The sequence below is a fragment of the Prosopis cineraria genome, unplaced genomic scaffold, assembly GCF_029017545.1.
Source record: "Prosopis cineraria cultivar Desert tree isolate PC_DT_omini unplaced genomic scaffold, ASM2901754v1 PC13, whole genome shotgun sequence".
NCBI classification, from domain to species: Eukaryota; Viridiplantae; Streptophyta; class Magnoliopsida; order Fabales; family Fabaceae; genus Prosopis; species Prosopis cineraria.
Genome location: NW_026555344.1, coordinates 22,504,466 through 22,527,143, shown reverse-complemented (window position 1 = coordinate 22,527,143; position 22,678 = coordinate 22,504,466). Strand labels below are relative to the sequence as shown.

At 34.8% G+C, this 22,678-nt stretch overlaps 2 protein-coding genes across 5 annotated transcripts in view; one reads left to right on the top strand and one right to left on the bottom strand.

Annotated features, from left to right (window-relative positions):
* Window positions 1-7,329: 7,329 nt before the first annotated feature.
* LOC129290322 (putative pentatricopeptide repeat-containing protein At5g43820) lies at window positions 7,330-11,385 on the top strand. Of its 3 annotated transcripts, XM_054927064.1 has the most exons (4): window positions 7,331-7,787; window positions 8,547-8,591; window positions 8,824-9,073; window positions 9,159-11,385. In XM_054927064.1, the coding sequence occupies exon 4, from the start codon at window positions 9,324-9,326 to the stop codon at window positions 10,734-10,736; it is 1,413 nt and encodes a 470-aa protein (XP_054783039.1). In that variant the 5' UTR covers window positions 7,331-7,787; window positions 8,547-8,591; window positions 8,824-9,073; window positions 9,159-9,323; the 3' UTR covers window positions 10,737-11,385. The 3 variants fall into 3 exon arrangements, with proteins under 3 accessions (XP_054783037.1, XP_054783038.1, XP_054783039.1); XM_054927062.1 differs by having other exon boundaries at window positions 7,330-7,787; window positions 8,824-11,385; XM_054927063.1 differs by lacking the exon at window positions 8,547-8,591 and having other exon boundaries at window positions 7,330-7,787; window positions 8,824-11,385.
* A 2,079-nt stretch (window positions 11,386-13,464) lies between these two features.
* The window catches only part of LOC129290321 (NAD-dependent malic enzyme 62 kDa isoform, mitochondrial), a 78,836-nt gene continuing 69,622 nt past the window's right edge, over window positions 13,465-22,678 (bottom strand). For both annotated transcript variants that reach the window (XM_054927060.1, XM_054927061.1), the window contains 5 exons: window positions 15,398-15,452; window positions 15,227-15,298; window positions 14,183-14,245; window positions 13,981-14,095; window positions 13,465-13,739 (listed from right to left, as the gene is read on the bottom strand). In XM_054927060.1, the coding sequence (XP_054783035.1) occupies window positions 13,665-13,739; window positions 13,981-14,095; window positions 14,183-14,245; window positions 15,227-15,298; window positions 15,398-15,452 (380 nt within the window). In that variant the 3' untranslated portion in view covers window positions 13,465-13,664. The remainder of the gene's footprint in view (window positions 13,740-13,980; window positions 14,096-14,182; window positions 14,246-15,226; window positions 15,299-15,397; window positions 15,453-22,678) is intronic.

Sequence of the window (22,678 nt, the reverse complement as noted above, 5' to 3'; positions counted from 1 at the left end):
ACTTTGGTTTTTTCAAAATATATTACTCTTATATTTCTTCAAAGGGAGGAGGAGGAAGATGAAGAGGAAGAAAGCTTTGTGAGAAGCCGTAATCATGGAGGTCAATGATAAACTGATAACGGTGGTTGAAATGAAAGCCACTTGCCACCATGAATAATAAACTCTATCCCGCCAAGTTCGTCCCCATTTGCCACACCTTACCCTGGTTGCCCGAGCTTGAACTTAAGACTGCTAGACTTGGCGTAGGCGACACAGTGGTTGCATGGGCATGGATAGGTCGAAGTGTTGCTGGGAATGGTTGCACCAATGGTCGAAGACTCGAAGTAGTATTGCAAGCGACGCTGTGGTAGCGAAAGTGTTATTCCAAGCATGTGCTGGAAGTGTTGCTTGGAAGTATTGAAGGGTGCTGTGCTTAAATAATATTAAAAATAAGGAGTTAATATCACAGAAAATCGGGCCCACCATTTTAATAACTATGGGTTAGTTTGTTATTAAAAAATAGGAGTTACTTTGTTATTAAAAAATAATAACAATAAATTAATAATGGGGCCCACCACATGTCACAAAAAATGGAGCCCACCAAATGAACATTTGTGATATTCATGATATCAGATGTTTTGATTTAATTGTATAAAGAGCAAAGATACTATGTAAAATACTTCAAGATATCTGAGTGTTCATATGAAAAAAAAATTTAAAGGCAAAAATACAATTTTACCTATAAGTTTTAAAGGTTAAAGGGATTATTAGTACATGATCTAAATATATATCAGGGGAGTTTTGTATAAGCCTTTTAAAAAAAATAATGATTAATTAAAGGATAATGAACTTAAAATATAAACAATTGGAGAAAACTTATATATACTAGCCTGATAAATCTTGATCATTAATTTATGTTCTAAAATCTAGTGAAATAATTGAATTCAGAGAAATGAAAATTCCAAGAACAAAGAACAAGGGACCAAATAAATTGTTACCATCATGAATCACAAACCAGTCTTTAATATTTTTATCATATATAATAAGTCATACTAGTCATAAGTCATAAATATTGCGACCCATCAACTCGAGCTCCATCAGCGACATCATGTGTGACCATCATACCTCATGTGGATGTCGAAAATACCAATCGATGTTGCAAAGCTTAGCTCTCTGAGGACCTTGGCTTTGAGGAAGCAAGATTGTTCTAATAACTTGATTATCCATGGAGATAACTTTGCATGTTGAAGAAGTATGATCAATATAATACACACAATTACTTTCCAATAATCCCCATTTACTTGGGTTACTCAATGAAAAGCACAAGTCTTCGAACCCAAAAATAATACACAATCTCTCAATGTTTCGAGTCTCCTCCACTGTTTATGTTTTAAGAACCCTATCTTGTAAATTGCCAAATGTTGAAAGGGTTTAAAATCAACCACTAGAAGCTCATTATTATTATTATTATTATTATTATTTATTATTTGAGCTGACCAACTTTAAATTTACAGAAGTGGCATTAATAAAAGAACGTTTCTTGCAAAACCACACAAATCCCAAACTCTGAGAGTTCTTATCTAGCCTCACAAACCCAATTTCAGCTTTGTCGGTAATAGCAAACAAAATTGAATCATTAAAAACGATGTCCATGATCTTCAATGGAGTTTCATTATCTCTTGATGACAACAAAGGATACCACTTGGAATTTTCAGATATATAGACATGCATGTGGAAGTACCTACCCTGAAAACAAGGTCACAAGAATGAACTCATCTTTCACGTTCGACTCTAATTCAAAAACGAGTGTAGCTCGATCTATAACGGGGTATGAATCTTTTGGCCATGGAATTGTGATTGTTTTTCTGCTAAAAGGGTTTATGAGCATGATTGTGTGAGGGTTTGTCAATATCAAACATCCACTAGAAAACCCAATGAAAGAGAAGCCTGAGAAGTAAGGTAACCAAATGTTGTAGGATCTTTGATCAGATATGCTATAGAGAGAACAACATCTCTTGGCTTGTGGTGTTTTTTTTGAAAAATCAATGGAACTTGAGACGCCATGAAATTACACCATAAATCAGAATAGACTGTTCTCCAACTCTTGCAAACTTGACCAAAAGAAATTAGGTCATCAATAGCCAATACTTTTTTACTAATTATGATTCTAAGCACATCTGAAGGAAGTTCTGGAGACTCCTTTTGTTTTCTCTTCAATTTTCCTACTTAATTACCACAAAATCAACCACGGTTATGTTAGTCATTACTTGAAAACAAAATAATAATAATAATAATAATAATAATAATAATAATTCATCGAGCTAAAAGAATATGTTGATGTCTCTAGTAATTTAAACTAACGTAATTGTTCAATAGCTATTTTATTTCTATCACTTATATATAAAAGTTTAATTATAATTTTTTTAAGAAAATCCTGTATCTTTCTCCATGGATTAACCTTAAGTGATGATTCTACCAAATAATTCAGATGTAATTAAAATATTTACATATTTATTTGTGGAAGAAGAAAGATATATACATATTTACCCTATCCAGTTCGTAATATATAACAAAGTTACCCAATTTTATGCTTATTAAGAAATAATAGTTAGAGCCTTGAAATTATTAAAAAAGGAGTAAATTTTTAATTTTTCCTTTCTTTGCAATTAATAACCATATTAAATTGTTATCTTGGAATTCAAAATATAATAAATAAACAAAGGGTAAAATTTTAAAAATAATTATTTTCTCTAACTTTGTCTTATATTAAGGATAAAAAAATTTCCAAAATTTTCCTTACATTAAGGAATGGAGGGATTATTTACTTACCTAAAATATTTATATATTATGATTAAAATAGTTATATATTTACTTAATTTTTGGTTTTCCTATATTGTAACCGTATATTGATTAGCACTTATTAGAGAATCACAATGAAGCCTGATACTGCAAATTAAAATAAATTTTAAAACAAAGGAAGATATATGGGATTTTTCTTAAAATTTAATTGGATTCCTCAATATTATTTTTTACTAAACCGCCAAAATTGAGAGATTAAAAATATAATAATTAAATGTTAAATTGGATAATTGTACTTACTGGTTGAAGAATCCACTGGTACAGAGACTATATAGAAGAACTTTCTTTGCTCATGGAGCTCACATCAGAATAAAGAATCAATGAGCTAAGCCCAGCAGAATCTAAAGAGCATGAAAGAATATCTTGTTATTGAATGGTGCAGTTTTCTCTAATAACTCGCAGACTATTGATACATTAGTAGGATAATCATAATCATCTCATTAAAAAAATTGATAATCTTCATTTTAAATTCAGCACTAAAATATAATTAACAATTAGATAATAAATTAGTTACTGAAAAATTTATTAAATATTTAAAAGAACCTATTGTACGCGCAATAAAATATTTTTATTAGTAATTTTATATGAATCTTGTGAATTATGATTCAACTGCATTATTAATAATATAATATCTATGTAGAATTAACACATTATAGCAAGTTGGACGTTGATAGCTAATTTAAATTCATTATTATCAATAAAGTGAGATATTATCATATTTACAGTTAATTTAGTTACGAAATCTCTACCATCCAATCTTCACGCAACACATTATAATGAATTAAATTATTTATATATTCACTTGTTCAGTTTACCAATATACATATTTATAATTAAATTGAGGATGGAAATTTGGTGATAAAAATAGAAATTTTGACGGGAGACTATCAAATTGAGGAAATAAAAGCAGAAACAGGAGAAAAGAAAAACGCATCGAATTATTTGTTATTGTGATTATTATAATTAATTGTATCAATTGATTACTCCCTTCGTGAAGAACCGTTTTATGCATATTAAAAAAATTAGTTTTTTATATTATAAAAAAGTGAAATGTATTTTCATTTTTACTCTTGACTTTAAATGATAATACAACTACATTAAATACTTTCACGTCAATCAATAAAAAATAAAATTGAAAAAGGTAGTTTAATTATAATAAAGTATCTTATATTTTATATCAAAAATTACTTCTAGAAAGTCTTATAAATAAGATCGAAGGAAGTATTTATGGGGACATGTGACCTCTCCATTTCCTTATCATCAATTTCCCTCCCTTCCTAAAACAGATGTAGTGATGTTAATGGGGGAAATGATAATAAGAAAATAGAGATTATAGTTTGAATTACGTAACATGCATGTGTGTGTATGTTGGTTTACATAACAGATTTATTTTGAAAGTTGGGACATTACAAAATGTATTAGAAAAAGGCATACTAGAACCTCTAGCCCCTAAAAACAGTTTAAGCATGTCTCATGATTTTATTATCATTAAAAATATTTATATATTTACTTAATTTTTACTTAATTTTTTGCATCTCAATACTTATATATTTATACTTATAAGGTGATCAGAATGGAAAATTAGCTGCAAAAATTGAAACTTTGATAGGAGATGATCAAATTCCAAATGAAAAACCTCTGAATTACAACTAACTGTATGTTGGTTAGTGTTTATCAGAGAATCATACAGTTTTCTTTCTCTACGCATATAAAGAAGATTGATATACTTTTGATTAATTAAACCATGTGGCAGTATATTATACACGTGCCAAAATTGAGAGATCATAGTAAAAATATAATAATTAAATATTAAAATTGGATGATTATAGTTACTTGTTAAAGAACCCATTGGTTCGTCAGAGACTACAGAAGATTCTTCTTTGCTCAAAGTTAACAGAAGAAAAGCCTTCACTTTTTCTCATCCAAATGGAGAGTTGAATTTAAAACTTTTACTTTAATTTTCATAATCTGGTTGGCACTAATAATAGGCTGATCATTGATCGTAGTATGGGCTAAGATTGATGAGAGATTAAAAAGATAATAATTAAATATTAAGTTGGATATTTGTACTTACTTGTTGACATTGTGGTCGTTCTGCTCTTGGTGAGAGTCGGCTGTTTGGTTCCTATAGTCTCCATCAATGTAGCCTCAGTGGAAGTCGACCTCCCATCTTGGTCGCCTTCGTCGGTCTGGTCTCGATGGAATTCAACCTTCCTGGCCCAATCATCGTCATCAAGCCCCAGTGGAATTTAGTCGTTCGGTCCCCATCATCATTATTGGTATTGTCCCGGTGGAATCCTATAGTCCCATCTCAATAGTCACCGTCAGTTCAGTCCCAGTCATTGTCGTATTGGTCCGATCCTGTTGACTATAGCACCAATATCATATAGTCAAAGTCAATTGGGACTGTAGCACTAGTAACAATTGGGACAGGACACTTGACTTCCACGAGGACTAGACTGTTGTAATGATAGGGATCAAACGGCCAACTTCTATCGGGATCGAATTGACGACTATGATGGGAATTAGACGGCTGACTTCCACCTGCCCCTATCATCGCTATCGATTTGGTCCTAGTAGAAGTCCCCAATCCCGTCTTGATAGTCGCAGTTAATTTGGTTCTGGTGGAAATTGGGCATCCCGTCCTAATCTTTGTTGTTGGGTCGATCCCAATGAAATTTGGCCATCTCATCTCGGTCACTCTTATCGATTTGGTCCCGATGGAAGTTGGCCATTTGGTCCCTGTCATCACTGTGAATCCTATCCTGGTGGAAGTCCGTAGTCCCATTTAGGTAGTTGTCGTCAGTCAGATCTCGATTATCACCTTTGGTTGGTCCTTGTGGAAGTCAACTGTCCCATCTCAGTCATCGCCATTTGTTCAATCTCGGTGGAAGTTGGCTATTCAATCTTGGTCAATGGTGGCAACTTATTTCTGTCAACTTTGGCAGTTCGGTCTAATTATTGTTGGTAAGTCGATCAAGTCTTCATGTATTTTTGTCAAATTATAAAAGAGAGTGAGTTAGGATTTGACATAATAAGGGTTTAGAAATAATTTCAAATTATAAAGAGATTGAGGTAAAACTTGAATTTGAATTTGGTCAAATCCAAGTTCATACATTTTTAATTACCCAAATAATAAATTTGGCTCAAATTCAAATCTAAATTTAAATTCATGTGTATCCAAATATAGCATTATATTTATTTTAGGGTGAAACACCCTATTAAATAATTGTAAATATGAAAAGATAGATTATTTTAAAAATAAATAACTACTTTATTGAGGTGAGATTTGATTAAAATCTTACATTTTCAAATGGAAGGAGTATAAATCTATTCATTATTAACTTGGACAATACACATTTAATTTAAATGATTTAATTTAATATTAATATTATATTTTTTATAAATTAACTATGCAAACATAATTTTAGTAGTCCTATTAAATTTTGAATTTTTATTTTGTTAAATACAATATTAAAAATAATCATAATATTCTAACTCACACTTTTCAAAAATAAATTAAAAATAAAAATAAAAAATAAAATTTTTTAATCTAAATAATAAGTTTAAAAATTATTAAAATTTTAGTATTAAATTTAAATCATCCATTCTAGTGAATATGAATGGTTTAAATCAATTAGCAAATTTACTAAAATATTTTATTTTTATAAATCACAATACATATAATGTGATTGGGTATATGTTTAATTTTCAGTTCACATCTCACAAAAATTTAATTATTTATTAGATTTGATAAAAGTAGAAAATTTAAATACACTCTTAAATTTTGGAAATTAGATATGAGCAGTGTTTTAAAATTCGAGCCGGATATCGAACCGAAAAAGAGCAATGGGTTGCAGTTTTTATGATTTAACTAGTTAGATCGGTGGTCGAATTGGTGACATAAAAATTAAATAAAAAATAATATTTATATGCAAAATATATAAATAAAACATTAATTTATCGATGATGCTTGGAATCTCGATTTCAAAGGCTAGATGCCTAAATTGTTGAAGATAAAGATAGAGGCATGTCAACATAAGCTCGTGATCTTGAAGAAAAATACTAGAGCTAGAAGCACATTGTCATGTTTTGACTCACAAACTTTTGATTTCAATGCCAAAGGTTGGATTGTTAGAGTTGGAGGAGAAGTTAAAAATTAAGCTTGAGCCATAGAGGAGAGATTAGAGATTAGATAAGAAAAGACAAAAAAAAATTAGTTATTAGAGAAGAAAAATAACAAATCCAATTTGTCCTAATTTTTTTTTCTTTTTGTATTTTTTTGTCTTTAAATTGAGTTAACTCGGGTTGAATTGGCTCCGGTTTTTTAAGTTAAAGTTGGTTTTTTCAAAACCAGCCGTATCAATCTAAATCAACCTAATTCAAGTATCAAATTAATTTAACTGATTGAATCAAAATGTTTTGTTTAGAGAGTGGCGGGTCGACCGGTTCAGCCCTTTGCCCCCATTCCGAGTAATTTGGATCGCATGTGCATGTGACAGAGAAGAGAACCTTCTCTGCCCTTCCCTGCCCCCATTCCGAGTTGCGTCTACTCCGAGTAAGGGAGAGCTCGACCTCGTCTTCTCTTCTTCCTCCTCCTTTGTCCATTCGGTCAACCGCCGGTGACAGTGGGTGCGTCCTCGCCGCTGCTGGACGTTGGGTCACGAGATTTTTCCTCTCCTCCCCGATTTCCACCGATGCGTCTGCTACCGAGAGAGTGAGGGGGGAGAAAGCTCGTGTTGCTTCTGTTCTTTCCCGTCGTTCTTCCTCTTCTCGTCGCTGGTGGGTGTGTGAGGAGCGAGATCCACAGCTGCGGGAGGAAGCCGACCAGAATGCGAACTCTTCTTCCTCCTCTGTTCGCATCAGACTCTTCTTCTCTTCTTATGCCCTGTCCCACCCTGTGCACCGCTGGTGTGATTGAGGGAGCTTCGGTTTCTTCTGCTCTGTTGGTGATTGTTGTCAATCTCCCTTCTGGCCTTGATTTGTGTGTGTATTGTGTTTTTAGTGGCTGCAATTTTGATTCCCCCTGTTGTGTGAGCTGCTAAGCGGGAGGAAGGGAGTGGATTGTGTTTGAACATGCTTAAATCAAACTAGCAAGCTCACCTAGCTAAATAATTATGCCTTCAATATTTTGGTTATTGTAGAAGGAGAATGGATTTAGATGTTGTTCTTTGTTATATTTAAATTTTTTGATTTGGAATGAACTTTGGGAAATTTTGTAAATTTAAATATTGATATTGGAAATTGTTGGGCTTGAGACTGAAGGATTGAGAGCCTTGATCGAATGGATTGGTAATTGACGCATCTAAAGTGTTTGTTAAAATGTGTACAAGAGGAATTTGATTGGAATGTGCAATCAAGTATATTTATTGTACAAATAACAAAAATTTGAATTCCATTTGTTCAATCCTTAGGTTGAAACTTTTAAAGGTATAGCTGTTGCTGAATATATATATATATATATATTGCATTGTGGAAAACTTAGGTTACTAAAATGAATCTTAAATCTCGTAAAAGAAAGGGAGGATGATGTTATTTTCTTTTATGCTTGATGTATAGTTATTTGGTATATATATTATTTGATTGGGGAGAACAGCAGACACTTATTTAAGACTCAAAAACTCAGCTATGGGTTTGTATGCTTTCCCCTCCAGTTCCAGCTCTCCCCATCGCTTTCATCACACACGCTTTTTTTTTTTTTTTTTTAGCCAATCATCTAATGGAACAAGATTTGCTTGAAGAGAAAAGAAAAGGTAGGAACTTTAAATTCATTCCTTTTTCCCCTTAGTGGCTGTTTTTGACCAATCATTTATATATTTTTGTACTCGTTGTCCTTGCTGATAAATCAGTTTCATTGTTTATAAATCAGTTGCTCATCATTTCTTTATGGTGCCATCTGAGGGAATGTGAATTCATGAAAATATGTTGGTATTTTTGTTATATAAATCCATATATTTATTTTGAATTCATTCTTTCATTGTGTAGGAGCTGTGGAAACAAGAAGACATCATATTGAAGACTTCGAGTAGGCTGGCCTCAAAGTAATTTGTTTGTCGTCAGGCTAACGAAGGCCAAAGAGGAGCTTCATCCCCAACAACACCCCCCCAAAAAAAAAAAAAAAGAACAGAGAAGAAGAGTGATAATTGCTAGTTGCGACCTGAGGAGTTGTCAGGCATGTCATGGCATTTCGATCTCTGCGATTTCCAGGAATTTTTGCATACTCCAACAAAGCCAGGTATCCATTTCTGTATAAGCTTGCCTCCTTTCCTTCTTTTCCTTTCTCATCTGCACATCCTCCTCCTTTGTGTCATCCGGACCAGGAATTGTTGCCTAATCAAACAAATAATCACCTCAATCTCAAGGAACGTTTCATTCTTGAAAAACTTTCTGATCTCTTACCAATTACTCGCAATGTGAGTTTGACCCTATTGGATCACCCTAAATCAGAGGAAACTGAGTTGAATGTTTGTAAAGCACAAAAAGAAATGAAATCTGTTGATGGGTTTTTGTTGCCTGAAGAGAAATTGCGAGGGGTTTTTCTTCAGAAGTTAAGGGGTCAAACTGCAATTGAGAGCGCTTTATTGAATACTGGTGTTGATATGAACGTTGAAGTTCTTGGCAAGGTGGTGAACTCTGGGAATCTGGGTGGTGAGGCCATGGTTACTTTTTTCAATTGGGCGGTAAAACAGCCCATGGTGCCCAAGGACATTGATAGCTACCGGGTTCTTATCAAAGCATTGGGTAGAAGGAAACTTTTTAAGTTTATGATGGAATTGTTGTATAACATGAAGATGGAAGGCATAAGACCGGATTTACCTATGCTGTCCATTGTAATTGATAGCTTTGTCAGGTCTGGCCGTGTTTCTAGAGCAATTCAAATATTTGGAAACATGGAGGATATTGGGTTGGAACCTGATACAGAGGCCGCTAATGTGCTTTTGCAGTGTCTTTGCAGGCGATCTCATGTTGGTGCTGCAAATTCTGCTTTCAATTCAATGAAAGGGAAAATACCTTTCAATATTACAACATACAATGTTATCATTGGTGGTTGGTCTAAAATTGGTAAATTAAATGAGATTGAAAGAGTTCTGAGAGAAATGGTAGCTGATGGGTTTACTCCTAGTTGCACAACTTTCACTTGCCTTCTTGAGGGTTTGGGAAGAGCTGGTCGAATGGATGATGCTGTTAAGATTTTCCATGACATGGAAAAGATAAATTGCAAACCAAACACAAGCACCTATAATGCAATGATCTCCAATTTTCTATCAATCCGAGATTTTGACGAATGCATGAAATATTATAAAATGCTTCTGAGTGATAGCTGTAAACCTAATGTTGATTCATATTACAGACTAATTACTGCTTTTCTTAAAGCACGAAAAGTGGCTGATGCACTTCTGATGTTTGATGAGATGCTGAGTCAAGGGATTGTTCCTTCTACTGGAACTATAACCTCCTTCATGAAGTATTTATGCAGCTATGGTCCACCTTATGCTGCTTTGATGATTTACAGGAAGGCAAGAAAAGTAGGGTGTGTGATATCGATGGATGCGTATAAGCTACTTCTCATGCGCCTTTCTGAGTTTGGTAAGTGTGGAATGATGTTAAATATATGGGAGGAAATGCAAAATTGTGGTCATTCTTCAGATGCGGAGGTTTATGAGTATCTGGTAAGTGGTCTTTGCAGCGTAGGACAGCTTGAAAATGCTGTTCTTGTTATGGAGGAGTGTATAGGCAAAGGATTCTGTCCAAGCAGGCTTGTATATAGTAAATTAAGTAATAAACTGCTTGCTTTAAATAAGGTTGATAGAGCTTACAAGCTTTTTAAGAAGATCAAGAGTGCTCGTGCCAAAGAAAATGCAAGAAGATATTGGCGTGCAAATGGTTGGCACTTTTGAAGCTGGTATTTTCGTTGGCATCATTTGGATATCTTGCAGTTTCTTATTTTCTTCTCACAACTGGTCTTTGGTTGCCTTCTTGGAAACATGATTATTCTAGCATGCCTTTGCATTGAGTTCAACGATTTTGAAGATTAATTCCTATACATGTCCCATGATCATACAACAAAAGATAACATCCATATTGATTTTGCAGAAGAAAAATTTGGCGTGGAAACATCTACTGATGTTAAAATGTTAGAAAATTGATTAATGTGGTTTAGACATGTGCAAACAAGGCTGTTAGAGGTCCCAAGAAGAAAAGCTGAGTAAATGGTTCGAGCCCTATAAAAAGATATAGAAATCAAAAAGGATATTCAAAGAAGTTATCAAATTTAGCATCTTGGTGAGTGATATATTTAAAAAGTGATATATTTAAATGATATGGCGTAATTTATGTAGCTGGCTGATAAAGCTTTTTATGCTGTTACTCTTATACACGTGTTTAGGAATTTCTTTCATTTATGTAACATTATGCTAAATTCAGGATTAAATTGTATTTGCAGTTTGTGAATTCATAATAGAAAGTTGAGGGAATACTAGATGATTGTTTTGTAAATGGTCTTTCTGATCCAGTAAATTACATAATCGGAGAACCTACAGTTTTGAACGTTCAACCTGTTTAACTTCCCTTTTATCAAGTTGTTCCTCACTTTAAGTTACTGAAGAAATTTAAATAATATTCTGTTAAATGAGAACCTTCTACTTATTTTTGCCTCTATAGTAAAACTTCTTCCGTTATGTATGCCAGAAAAGAAAGAAAAGAATTTGATGAATCTGATTTTTAATGGTACGTCATTTGCAAAATTTCGAGTTAAAATGAGAAATATGTGGCAATCGGAAGAAAGATGATGAATGGGATGCGATCAACTCTCGCTTGCAAGTAATTCAAGTTATTGGTTGCTCATTGGATGTGTAGAGAGCCCTTAATAAGAGTGGGATCTGCTGGGTTGTCCATTTAGAGCCAGACTTTGAAAGATATGAAATTTTAGTGCAAAAGGGCTTTTGGACCTGATTTTGATTAAGCTTGTAAAAAACGAACTCAGGCTAGTTTTTTTTTTTTTTTTATGGTTGCTATGTTTCTTGTGAGATTTATGTCTTCGGAACAAAATTGAATTTTTTTTGAATTGGGGATATAATTGCTCTGTCTAATTGTGATATTGTTGTCATCATGTCTGACTGTTTAGTTAAAAATGTTGTATTGTTTCATTTTATCCTTGTTTTAATGTAGTTATTTGTGGATTATAATATTATGGACTAAAGAATACAATTTTGAATAACACTAATTTTGACTTGTATCATCTAAATTTTATTTTGTATTTGCATCATTTTGATCTTTTAAACCTGTTTTTTTTTTTTTTGGTTCATTTGAAATCAAGGGTTGGGATTGGAAAACAAAGAGGAATTTGGGGTTGAGCTTGTAGGCTTCAGTCCTTCAGGGCCAGTAAGCCCATTTTAACTGTTGTAGTGCTTTACTGATATATTTGATGGGCGACTTTATTAAAACAAATAATAGTTAATTTTGATCCCAAAATGCTAATATATATATATCAATAGGTTATAAATATGACATAAAAAAATTGTTTTAAAAATAGAAAACTTAATTGTTGAACCAAAACTTGCAAAATCTCTATCATTTGATGTGCAAGCATACAGGATAAGGGTGCAAGCAGATAGCCATAAAGTTCCAAGTCTATTTGCTTGCACCCTAAGTCTAATTGCTTGCTAACACCCTGGTATTTTCGTCCTCCACTAGCACAATTTTGAATCCAAGGAGGAACTTGCTAGCAATTTTTCCTAGTTTCTTTGAGTGTTGTTGGAAAAATCATTTTGAATAGTAGTCTCTGAGGGAAAGTGAGTGGGATAGCCTTTGGAAAATACTCTATTTTAGAGTAAGATTATTGTTGAATGTTATAAAGGCTCGTAAATACTTAGAATTGATAGAGTTGACAATACAAGTTGGGCCCACATTACAAACGTTATTATGGGCATGTATTTGAGGTGAACTAAGTCACACTTAAGTTTGCAATTTCTCAATTTATTTTCCTTCTCTTTATGCATTTGAATATGAATGGTTAATACTATGTTTTTTGTGTTGATATTTTGCTTGAAGAACTTTCCTGCTAAATACATTCTCACACATACATTTTAAGAATCGCTTTATGTTGAAGAGGTTGTGAAATTGTTCTTGTTTACAAGGAAACAATTTTTGCTTCAAGATCATTCATATACTAGTGTGTTTTCTTTCTTTCCCCCCCTTTAGAAGGATAAATTGTATTTATCTTATTTAAAATATTCATATAAAGATCTAATTGATTTGCATTTATTTACTCGCTCATTAATTTTCCAAGTGAATTTGGTAACAAGAACTTTGACTATTTTTCTTAATTACCTAAATTTTTATAAACACTTAAATCACTCATTTTTGGTGTGGTTGTCTTGTCTATTGTGTTTGGTTTAGTTTTTAAAAATTACAACTAGATTTACATTCACTTTTCAAAATAAAAATTGGTATTAATAAAAACAAACTCACAAAATAATCAAACTGAAAATTCATAACTATTGATTCGAAATGGGGAAAAAGTATTGATTTAAATTTATCAACAAAAATTATATAGAAATTCATTATGTCTGATTCAAACTACAAAACAACTTTTTTTTCTTTGTCAAAAAAACAAAAACACCAACATAACTTCAAATCTTTTATTATTGCTAAGGTAATGAAAAATACATATATATACATGCACACACACATAATTCCTGGGAATTCACACAAGCGATGCAAATTTTTTGCATCAATTGAATGATCCAAGAGCGCAGGTCGAACAGTGCATGAGAAATTGGTTAAAGTCAGTAAATCGTAGCTATGCTCTGGCTCTCATGGTTTATTTAATCGTCCTTGTAAACCAATTTTGGGTAGTCTGGAGTCCACATGTTCTTGTTCACATATTCCAAAAGTTGTTCCTGCAAATCACACAAGAAAAGCATGCATAACACTTAAAAAGTTATGATACACTAATGTTTGAGTCAAGTAACGAAAGAATGAACTTGGATCACATTTCCAGCACCAGCACCATCAATGCTTATATTGGACAAGATAGTTACTGATAGATTCATGAAATCTTTTGTGATCACAAGAAGCAATTAGAGATCCTTATACTGAGATAGTTGACCTGTCTTAATATTCCTATGTAATCAAAATTACCTTACTAAGTTTGGCAAGATCTCGAGCATCCATATTGCGGTATCCCTCTGCTAGTTCCTCCTCTACAGCTTCCATTATAACAGCTGTGGCAATCTCCTTTGTTATATCTCGAATTCTGAAATTTTTGCGTTATTTTCAAGAAAAGTCCAGCTCAAACATTCTCTATCAGCCTACATACTGAAAAGGAAAGATACTACTATACCTAGGTATTGGCGGGTATATAATTCCATGGACAACCTCTTCTTCACTCATGTATGCAGCGAGACTGTAATTTCAAGTCACCAGAGAAGAAAAATCTGTTAGAATTAAATGCATAAGGTAGGCTAGTCCTATATTGTTTATAATACTCCCAAAAGACGGCACAAGTCTATTTATTTGTTGAATAGACTATAATAGAACTATGTATGGGCCTTGAATTAATCATCCACTTTTGAGTTTAAATAGTCTTTAAAGCGACTAAGATTTAGATCATCCGAATCATTTGATCATATCTCACCAGTCTCTAATGATTTTTGTATATAGTTTGGAGTTAACGTTCGGAAGACTCACTTAGATGCAGTCAATCTGCAACAATCAAGTTCCCTTACACATGTTCTCCAATTATGGTGTTTCCACGAAAGGACTAAGCATTTGGAGATATGGAGATTGATTGTCAATTCATCCAAGAGAACATTTTGTCTGGTTGCACCAGAACATGATTTGTCAACTCATGACTACCCAGCAAATATCCCCATCAAATCCCTAGGAGTTATTTATATCAACTATATTAACAAGATTGATACGTACGATTTATATATACCATGAGTGAAAGCGTCCAAATTAGGTGTACGTATTCTGCTAGACAATATATGCTCTAGTATCACATCGTTTATTTCAGTGTCCTCCTTATAATCTATAAACACACCAGTGTAAGCTTATCTACTTTCACTTTCCAACGTATGCTCTTTCAAATTGAATTTCTACAACATTGATAAGTTAATTTTAAACCGGTTAAAGATGTCCACAAATCAAAATTTTGAACTTATTAAAGTTTCAAATCAAATACAGAAGTAAGGGAAAAACAACATATGCTTCTTGTTCATATTTAAATAAAGTTTACTCTAAATAAACCCTTATACTATGCCTCATCTGAGTACGTTAGAATAGACAAAACTCAATTAGTCAATTCTGCTCATCGCATAAAGTTTACTCTCAATATATTAGAACCGCAGTATTCTCCGGAATCATAACGCATAACCAAACATACCACTCAGCAGCAGCCTGCAGCATACCATCAGAGATTATCCTAGCCCCAGATAAAAGAGTTCCAAGACCAATGCTGAAACAGTAAAAATGTCAATAAGAAATAAATCATCTACTTCAGATTCTATTTTGAAATAACCAACTTCATTAAAAAAAAAAAAAAAAGCCAACCTACCCTGGAAAGAGGTACATGTTGTTTCCCTGGTTGCAGTGACCAACATGACCATTTCCTGCAAAAATAGAGTTACATTTGTCAGCTTCTTACATGAGGAAGAGATTAGAAGATTGTTCGTCACAAACTTGTGTGCTTTACAAGAGAGATATAGAAGGGCAGTGATAGGAAACATGGGAGACATTATTTTAGAAAAAAAATAAATTCTCTTTATGTTATTTTAATATTTTGTAAGAAGAAAAATATAAAGCCTAACTTTATATGAACAAGGTGTTAAGGTTTCCTTTTGTGTTCTTTTGTAAGAGAAAATCTGGAAGTTAGCTTTATATGTAGATGTGATTAAGGCTTCCTTATTTAGGCATGAGAGTTTTGTTAAATAGACTTGATTGCACTTGTAATGGACAGACTTGATGAATGAAATATTGTGACTGCATATTCAGAAGCTCTCCCCCTCTCTCTGCATTCTGTCTCCCTCTCCCTTGCTCCCCCATTGTTCTGTTCTTCATTTCTCCCTCCCTATTTCTAGTTTCTCTCTACTCTCTCCCTCTATTCAGATCTGTGTGAGTGTGTTACATCAGTTTGGTATTAGAGCTTGTGTTCCTATGTTCCTTGGCCATTTCCGTCACTTGAAATCACAAAAATCTTGCCTGAAAAACTCACAGACCCTGTTTCACGCTGCCTACCTAGAAACGCCCACTTCCTGATGTCAGATCGCTAAAACACCACTGCCATCGTGTTCAACAGGAAGAATCCGGTCAGAACCAAAAATTTCACCTCCGTCCTCTGACACACGCGCTTCCACGAGCCAGTGGAGTGATCTGCACGTGGCCGTCATGCACCCACGCGCTGGTGACAATCCTGTGTGTGACTTCATGCGCTGACGTGCACAGTGCCTAGAATCTGATTTTTTTTTTTTTTTTTTGCGTTTTGCGTGCTTTCAAGGAGATTTCTACAGTTTTGAGCAAGCTTGAGGATCCAAATCATCTTTCAAAGCTTTATTTGGGTAAATCTTCAACTTTTAGGCTTTTAAAGCTTTGTTGGTAAGGCTATTGACCTCTCATTTATTTGACTTATATGGTTTTTAGGAGGAGGTAGTTTTTCCTCTCATGCTTGGTTTGATATCTTTTGTTTGATCTTTGAGCATGCAATTTAATTTTTAAAGTTTGTTTAGTTTAATATTCTTAAAAAAAAAATTGATCATTATTATTGTTAATTTGTACCTCTTGACAGCATTATTCCCAACCTAGAACACACTTACCTCACACAATTCGGCCCTATACTTGGGTCAAGAAATTAGCCTAGGTTAGTTGAAGTTTAATGGTTTCCCTGTAAGGTTATAGACATTCGGAGGTTATTGTGAAACTTCACTCAGGTTGTTACCTCTTAACATACAATCCTTGAGAAACTTTGAGTTTCCAAAGGATTGGTTTTGTTAGAAAAGGACTTTACCTTTTTAGGTGAGGGCAACTTGGGAATCTTTTCCTTAAGGTTTCTAGAACCACCCTAAACCCTACACTTTAATATTGCCCTTGTTCATTGTATGACCATTCATGATTTATATGACAAGCAAGCCTTGTTAGATCAAGAAATTACTACCCTTAAATCTGCCATGGCTAATAACTACCAAATCACCCAAAATCACCTTGAGGAATCTGAGAGGGCTCAAAGGGCATATGTGGACTAGCGATTTGATGAACCCAAGGAAGTCATGAATAGGAAATTTGAAGAGATCATGGGTGCTATTCAGTTGCAATACAGACAAGATACAGAAAAGGTAACTGAAGGGTTGTTAGAGAGACCAATTGGGATAATCCAGTTTTAGGAATGAGAGATCCCCTGTCTTCAATCAACCTAAGGAAACTCCTTGTAGGATTGGTCATTCTTTTGGAAGGGTGGACATGGTAGACCCTCTCCTCATGAACTTATCAATCATCAATCAGAAGATCTAGATGATACTTGGGAAGGTTGTGACCACGAAGAACAACATCATGGATCACTTCAACCAATCTAGCAGGACGGTAGAGAAAACTTTAGAAGGGTGCATATTGATGACATCACTAAAAAAGTTAAGGTTGAGGCCCTTGAATTTGATGGAAGATTGAATGCTAGTGCTTTCTTAGATTGGTTAGCCAGTATAGAAGACTACTTTGAATAGTATGACATGAGCGATACCTAACGAGTTCGATTTGCAAAGATGAAGTTTGTGGGTTCTGCAAGAAAATACTGGCAAAATGTTCAGAAGAACAATGAGCGACAGGGATATCCTCCGATTGAGCTGTGGGATGAAAATGAAGGCAAAGTTGAAAGAGAAATATGTGCCGATTCATTACAAGAGTCAGTTATACGACAAGTACCTCAACCTGAAGCAAGTTTCCACTGCTTCAGAGTATATATCTCATTTCGACAACCCTATGATTAGAAGTGACGTGGATGAAGAAGAATGGTGCACAATCACTAGGTATGTTAATGGACTCAAGCCATATATACAAAAGGAGCTCAAGCTGAACTTCCCTGAGTCTCTTAAGGAAGTGTACCATAAGACCTTGGAAGTAGAGTCTCTGTTGCAGTACACTTCTATTAGGCGTACCAACTTGCAGAGGAATCAATTTCGACAGGCATGAAGTTCAAACCTGATGGAGCAATCTTCTGGAGCACTTACATCTAGGCCTACCCAAAATAGGTTCAAGAGTAATACCTCTAAGCCTATTGAGGCTTCTCGCCCTAGTAACTCTCTTGTTGAGTGTTTCCGTTGTTACTAAAAGGGTCATATTGCTCCAAAGTGCCCACAACGAGCTTTAATTATTGACTCACCTTTTAAGGAAGAGGAGAATGATGTCAATGCCGACATAGTTGTCGAACCAGTTGAGTGTCCTTTAAATGTTGATGAGGACATCATCATTGATGAACATGGGTGTGAGACACGTCGAGTTGTAGTTATGCGATGCATTTTGTCGGTCCCTCTACCTAGTGATTCATGGAAGCGAACTAGTATCTTCCATACCTTTGTGAAGTGTGGAGGCAAATCTTGCAAGTTAGTCATTGATGGTGGGAGCTCTAGAAATGTGATTTCTAGTCAAGGAGTAGTCCGGCTTGGTCTCAAGATAGAACCTCATCCAAAACAATTCGAGTTGCGTGGGTTGACAAAACTTCTTTACCAGTCACTCAACAATGTCGCGTTCCTCTGCAACTAGGTGACTATAAAGAAGAGGTTCTTTGTGATGTTCTCCCGATGGATGTTGCTCACATTCTGCTAGGTCGATCGTGGCTTTATGATCACAATGTCATCAACCATAGTTGGGAGAATACATATACATTTAAGCATAATGTCAAGACAATCTTGCTACACCCTGCTAAGCCTGACACTGAAGTTAGACATCCGAGTAATTCAAAAGTTATGAAGCCCAAAAACCAAAGTTTGCACCTTCTAACAGAGAAATAGTTTGTTCTAGTGACAAGGAGTTTTATGCGATTGTGAGATGTCTTGAGCATTGGAAATACTATCTCCTTCCTCAACAATTTGTTCTTTGCTCTGATCATCAAGCGCTTAGGTTTATCAACTCTCAGTGACACTTAAATGCTAAACATGCTAAATGGGTTGAGCATATTCAAGGACTCACTTTTGTGGTCAAGCATCGTTCAGGAACAGAAAACAAAATAGCTGATGCTCTTAGTCAACAGATCAACTTGTTGCATACTATGAGCATTAGTGTTGTTGGTTTTGAAAACTTGAAGCAAGACTATGCTTCATGTCCAAATTTTAGGTTAATATACCATGAAGTTAACAGTAATAACCGTCATGATCATGTTGATTTCCTCCTTAAAGACGGTCATTTCTTTCGCGGAAGCAAATTGTGCATCCCACGAACTTCTATGCGAGATTTTCTTGTTTGGGAATTACATGCTGGAGGTTTAGCTGGTCATTTTGGGATCAATAAAATTGTTGCATTAGTTGAAGACAAGTTCTATTGGCCTTCGCTCAAGCATGATGTGGCTCGCAGTGTCTCAATGTCGAAATTGTCAAACTTCTAAAGCTAGAAGATAGAATACCGGTTGGCACACTCCTTTGCCAATCCCCAAGGCACCCTTGGAAAGACTTGAGCATGGACTTTGTCTTAGGATGCCTCGAACAGCTAAAGGTCACGATTCTGTGTTAGTGGTTGTAGACAAATTCTACAAGATGGCCCATTTTATTCCCTGTAGCAAGACCACAGATGCTTTTCATCTTGCAAAATTATTCTTTAAGGAGATTGTGCGTTTGCATGGGTTACCTACTACCATTGTATCCTATAGGGATCTTAAGTTTGTTAGCTACTTTTGGAAAACCCTATGGAAACTTTTTGGTACCCAGTTGAAGTTTTCTTTTGCTTTCCACCCCTAGACAGATGGCCAAACCAAAGTTACTAATTGAAGTCTAGGTAATTTGTTTAGAAGTTTAGTCGAAGACAAGCTGAAGCATTGGGATTTGGTTCTACCCACTGCCGAGTTTGCATATAATAATTCGATGAATAGGTTCATAGACATGAGTCCCTTCTAGATTGTTCAAGGTTTTAATCCTAAACAGCCTATTGATCTTATGCCAATCCCGTTGACATTTCGTACTTCTGAATCTGCAAAATCCTTTGCCCATCGCCTTCATGAATTACATGCTGAAATTAGGCGAACATTAACAAGAAGTAATGATCAATATAAATTATCTGCTAATACTCATCGTCGATTTCGAAGCATCAATATAGGCGACTATATTATGGCTCGAATTCATCTAGAACGTTATCCTAAATACACTTTTAAAAAGTTGCATGCTCGAGCTTCTAGACCTTTTCGCATAGCAAAGAAGTTAGGATCTAATGCAAATTTTTTAGAATTACCTCTTGATATGGCCATAAGTTCGCTTTTTAATGTGGTGGATCTTTCGCCTTATTGGGGAACTTTTGAGCCCCCCCCAATTGCTTTCTAATGATTCTGCAGGTACTCAGCCCTCGCAAGTGCTAATCCTACCATTGCCATCTATCTCACCATCAATGGAAGAGATCGAAACCATTATGGATGACCAAATTATGTTAACTTCTGAGGGGCCCCTCCATCGTTACTTGGTTCGCTAGAAGGGTCATTCAAATGAAAATGCCACTTAGATCTCAGAAGCTGAGTTTAGACAACTTGATCCTGTCCTGTTGGGAGCCTATCAACTTTCTATCTCTTCGGAGAAGAGTTCTTTGCAGCAGGGGGGAATTGATAGGAAATATGGGAGACATTATTCAAGAAAAAAATAAATTCTCTTTATGTTATTTTAATATTTTGTAAGAAGGAAAATATAAAGCCTAACTTTATATGGACAAGGTGTTAAGGTTTCCTTTTGTGTTCTTTTGTAAGAGGAAATCTGAAAGTTAGCTTTATATGTAGATGTGATTAAGGTTTCCTTATTTAAGCATGAGAATTTTGTTAAATAGACCTGATTGCACTTGTAATAGATAGACTTGATGAATGAAATATTGTGATTGCATATTCAGAAGCTCTCCCCCCCTCTCTGCGTTCTGTCTCCCTCTCCCTTGCTCCCCCATTGTTCTGTTCTTCATTTCTCCCTCCCTGTTTCTAGTTTCTCTCTACTCTCTCCCTCTATTCAGATCTGTGTGAGTGTATGTGATACATTAGGCAGGCTTCATGCTCAGTGGAAACAATGACTTGTTCAGAATATAAAGCACTGGGGCAAAAATGATAGATTCAAGGTGTATTGAGGGTATTTCAATGCTTTGTAGGCTATGGAAAGATGCACGTATAGTGCAACATGCCTCAGGCTTTAAGGGTATATCTTATTGAGAATGTTTAGTACACAAGGAAGAAGACTGCACGACCCTGTGTGGATTTCAGGTGTCAGTCAGGACAGAGTCACATTGGCTGCGTGACTGAACAAAGGCACGTAGCCTGGCTATGTGCTTCTTTGGTGATCAACAACTGGTTTCATTTTCAAGAACAAATTTTGCTTTGCACGCTTTATTCTTCCGTGTTTGTTTCCTATTATTTAGGCCGAGAGACCACAATTGGTTGAATTTTACTTTGTTTCCTTTCATTAGATTGGGTTTGTTTCCCTATTGTTTGAGGCTTCCTCAGGCTACCTCTAGTGTCATAACCAATGGCATATGATTAAACCCTGTGAACTCATTCCTAAAAATGGAAGCTTATCATGCAGCCTTCCATGTGGTGAAGTACTAGACTTGAAGGTACAGCATCCAATGATAAAATATAGGCAAAAGATATTTGGAGAAGGGGCTTTACATGCTCTCAAGCTCCAACATATGAGAGAATGTCTAGGAAAAAATTGGCAGTGTGTGCAGTAGACCTGAAGGCCCGTTGTCCCAGAATGGATCAGTCAGTGATGTTGGTGGGAACTCCTATGGTGTTGGGATGTAGAGCCCACAAATGAAGCAAAGACAAGCCTTAGAGTGAAAGCCACAAAATGTGAGTTTAAGAGCCTAACACTCTAATTCCATGAGGAATGATAAGAGAAAAGACATAATATACTTTGCCTTCGAATAAATTCTTCAACTTTACAGGTGATAGACACCTATTTATGGGCTCTAGCTAAGAAGAATTTACTATGGTATCCGTGGAGCTAAGGAGCATGTACAATAGTGTCCTTAAGAGCTAATTTATTTATAATAAGCTCAAAAAGAACAAATGTTGATGACTAATGGACATACTTGCACTTGTTGTATTGTTATTCTACTTGTATTGGAACCCTTATTATCACACTACCAATATAGGAAGGTGAATTTACCCCATTCCATCCCTTGCATTTTCCATTCTACAATATTTTACCACATTTTACTATTTACTATTTCTACAATTTCCAAACATAGACTAACTTTTAATCACTTGGATAAGGAGCTCTCTTACCAATTCAAAGAACTACATACTGCATAGGTTTTATGATTAATAACTCTAACATCTATCGTTAAAAGAAGGTTTAACATATCCTGTCTGGCATAAGAGATTCCTTACTGAAGAATTTAGTGACTAGAACTAATCTAGAGAGTCTGTCTGACTCTTCTTTGGTTTCTATTATTAAAGCTGAAGGAAAGTGTACATTAACTTTGAAACGAGATAGGCTTGAGATCCCAAGATATTAGGAATTTCAAAGCCCACAAAAGTAGGAACATAGAATAAAATGTAACAGAAAAATAAATGACAGAGAACATTATCAGTGCTTATCCACATGTCCACATGTATTCACACAAAACTACTTTATTTATGCGATGATTGCCCACATATACTGTGAAAATAGTCAAACTA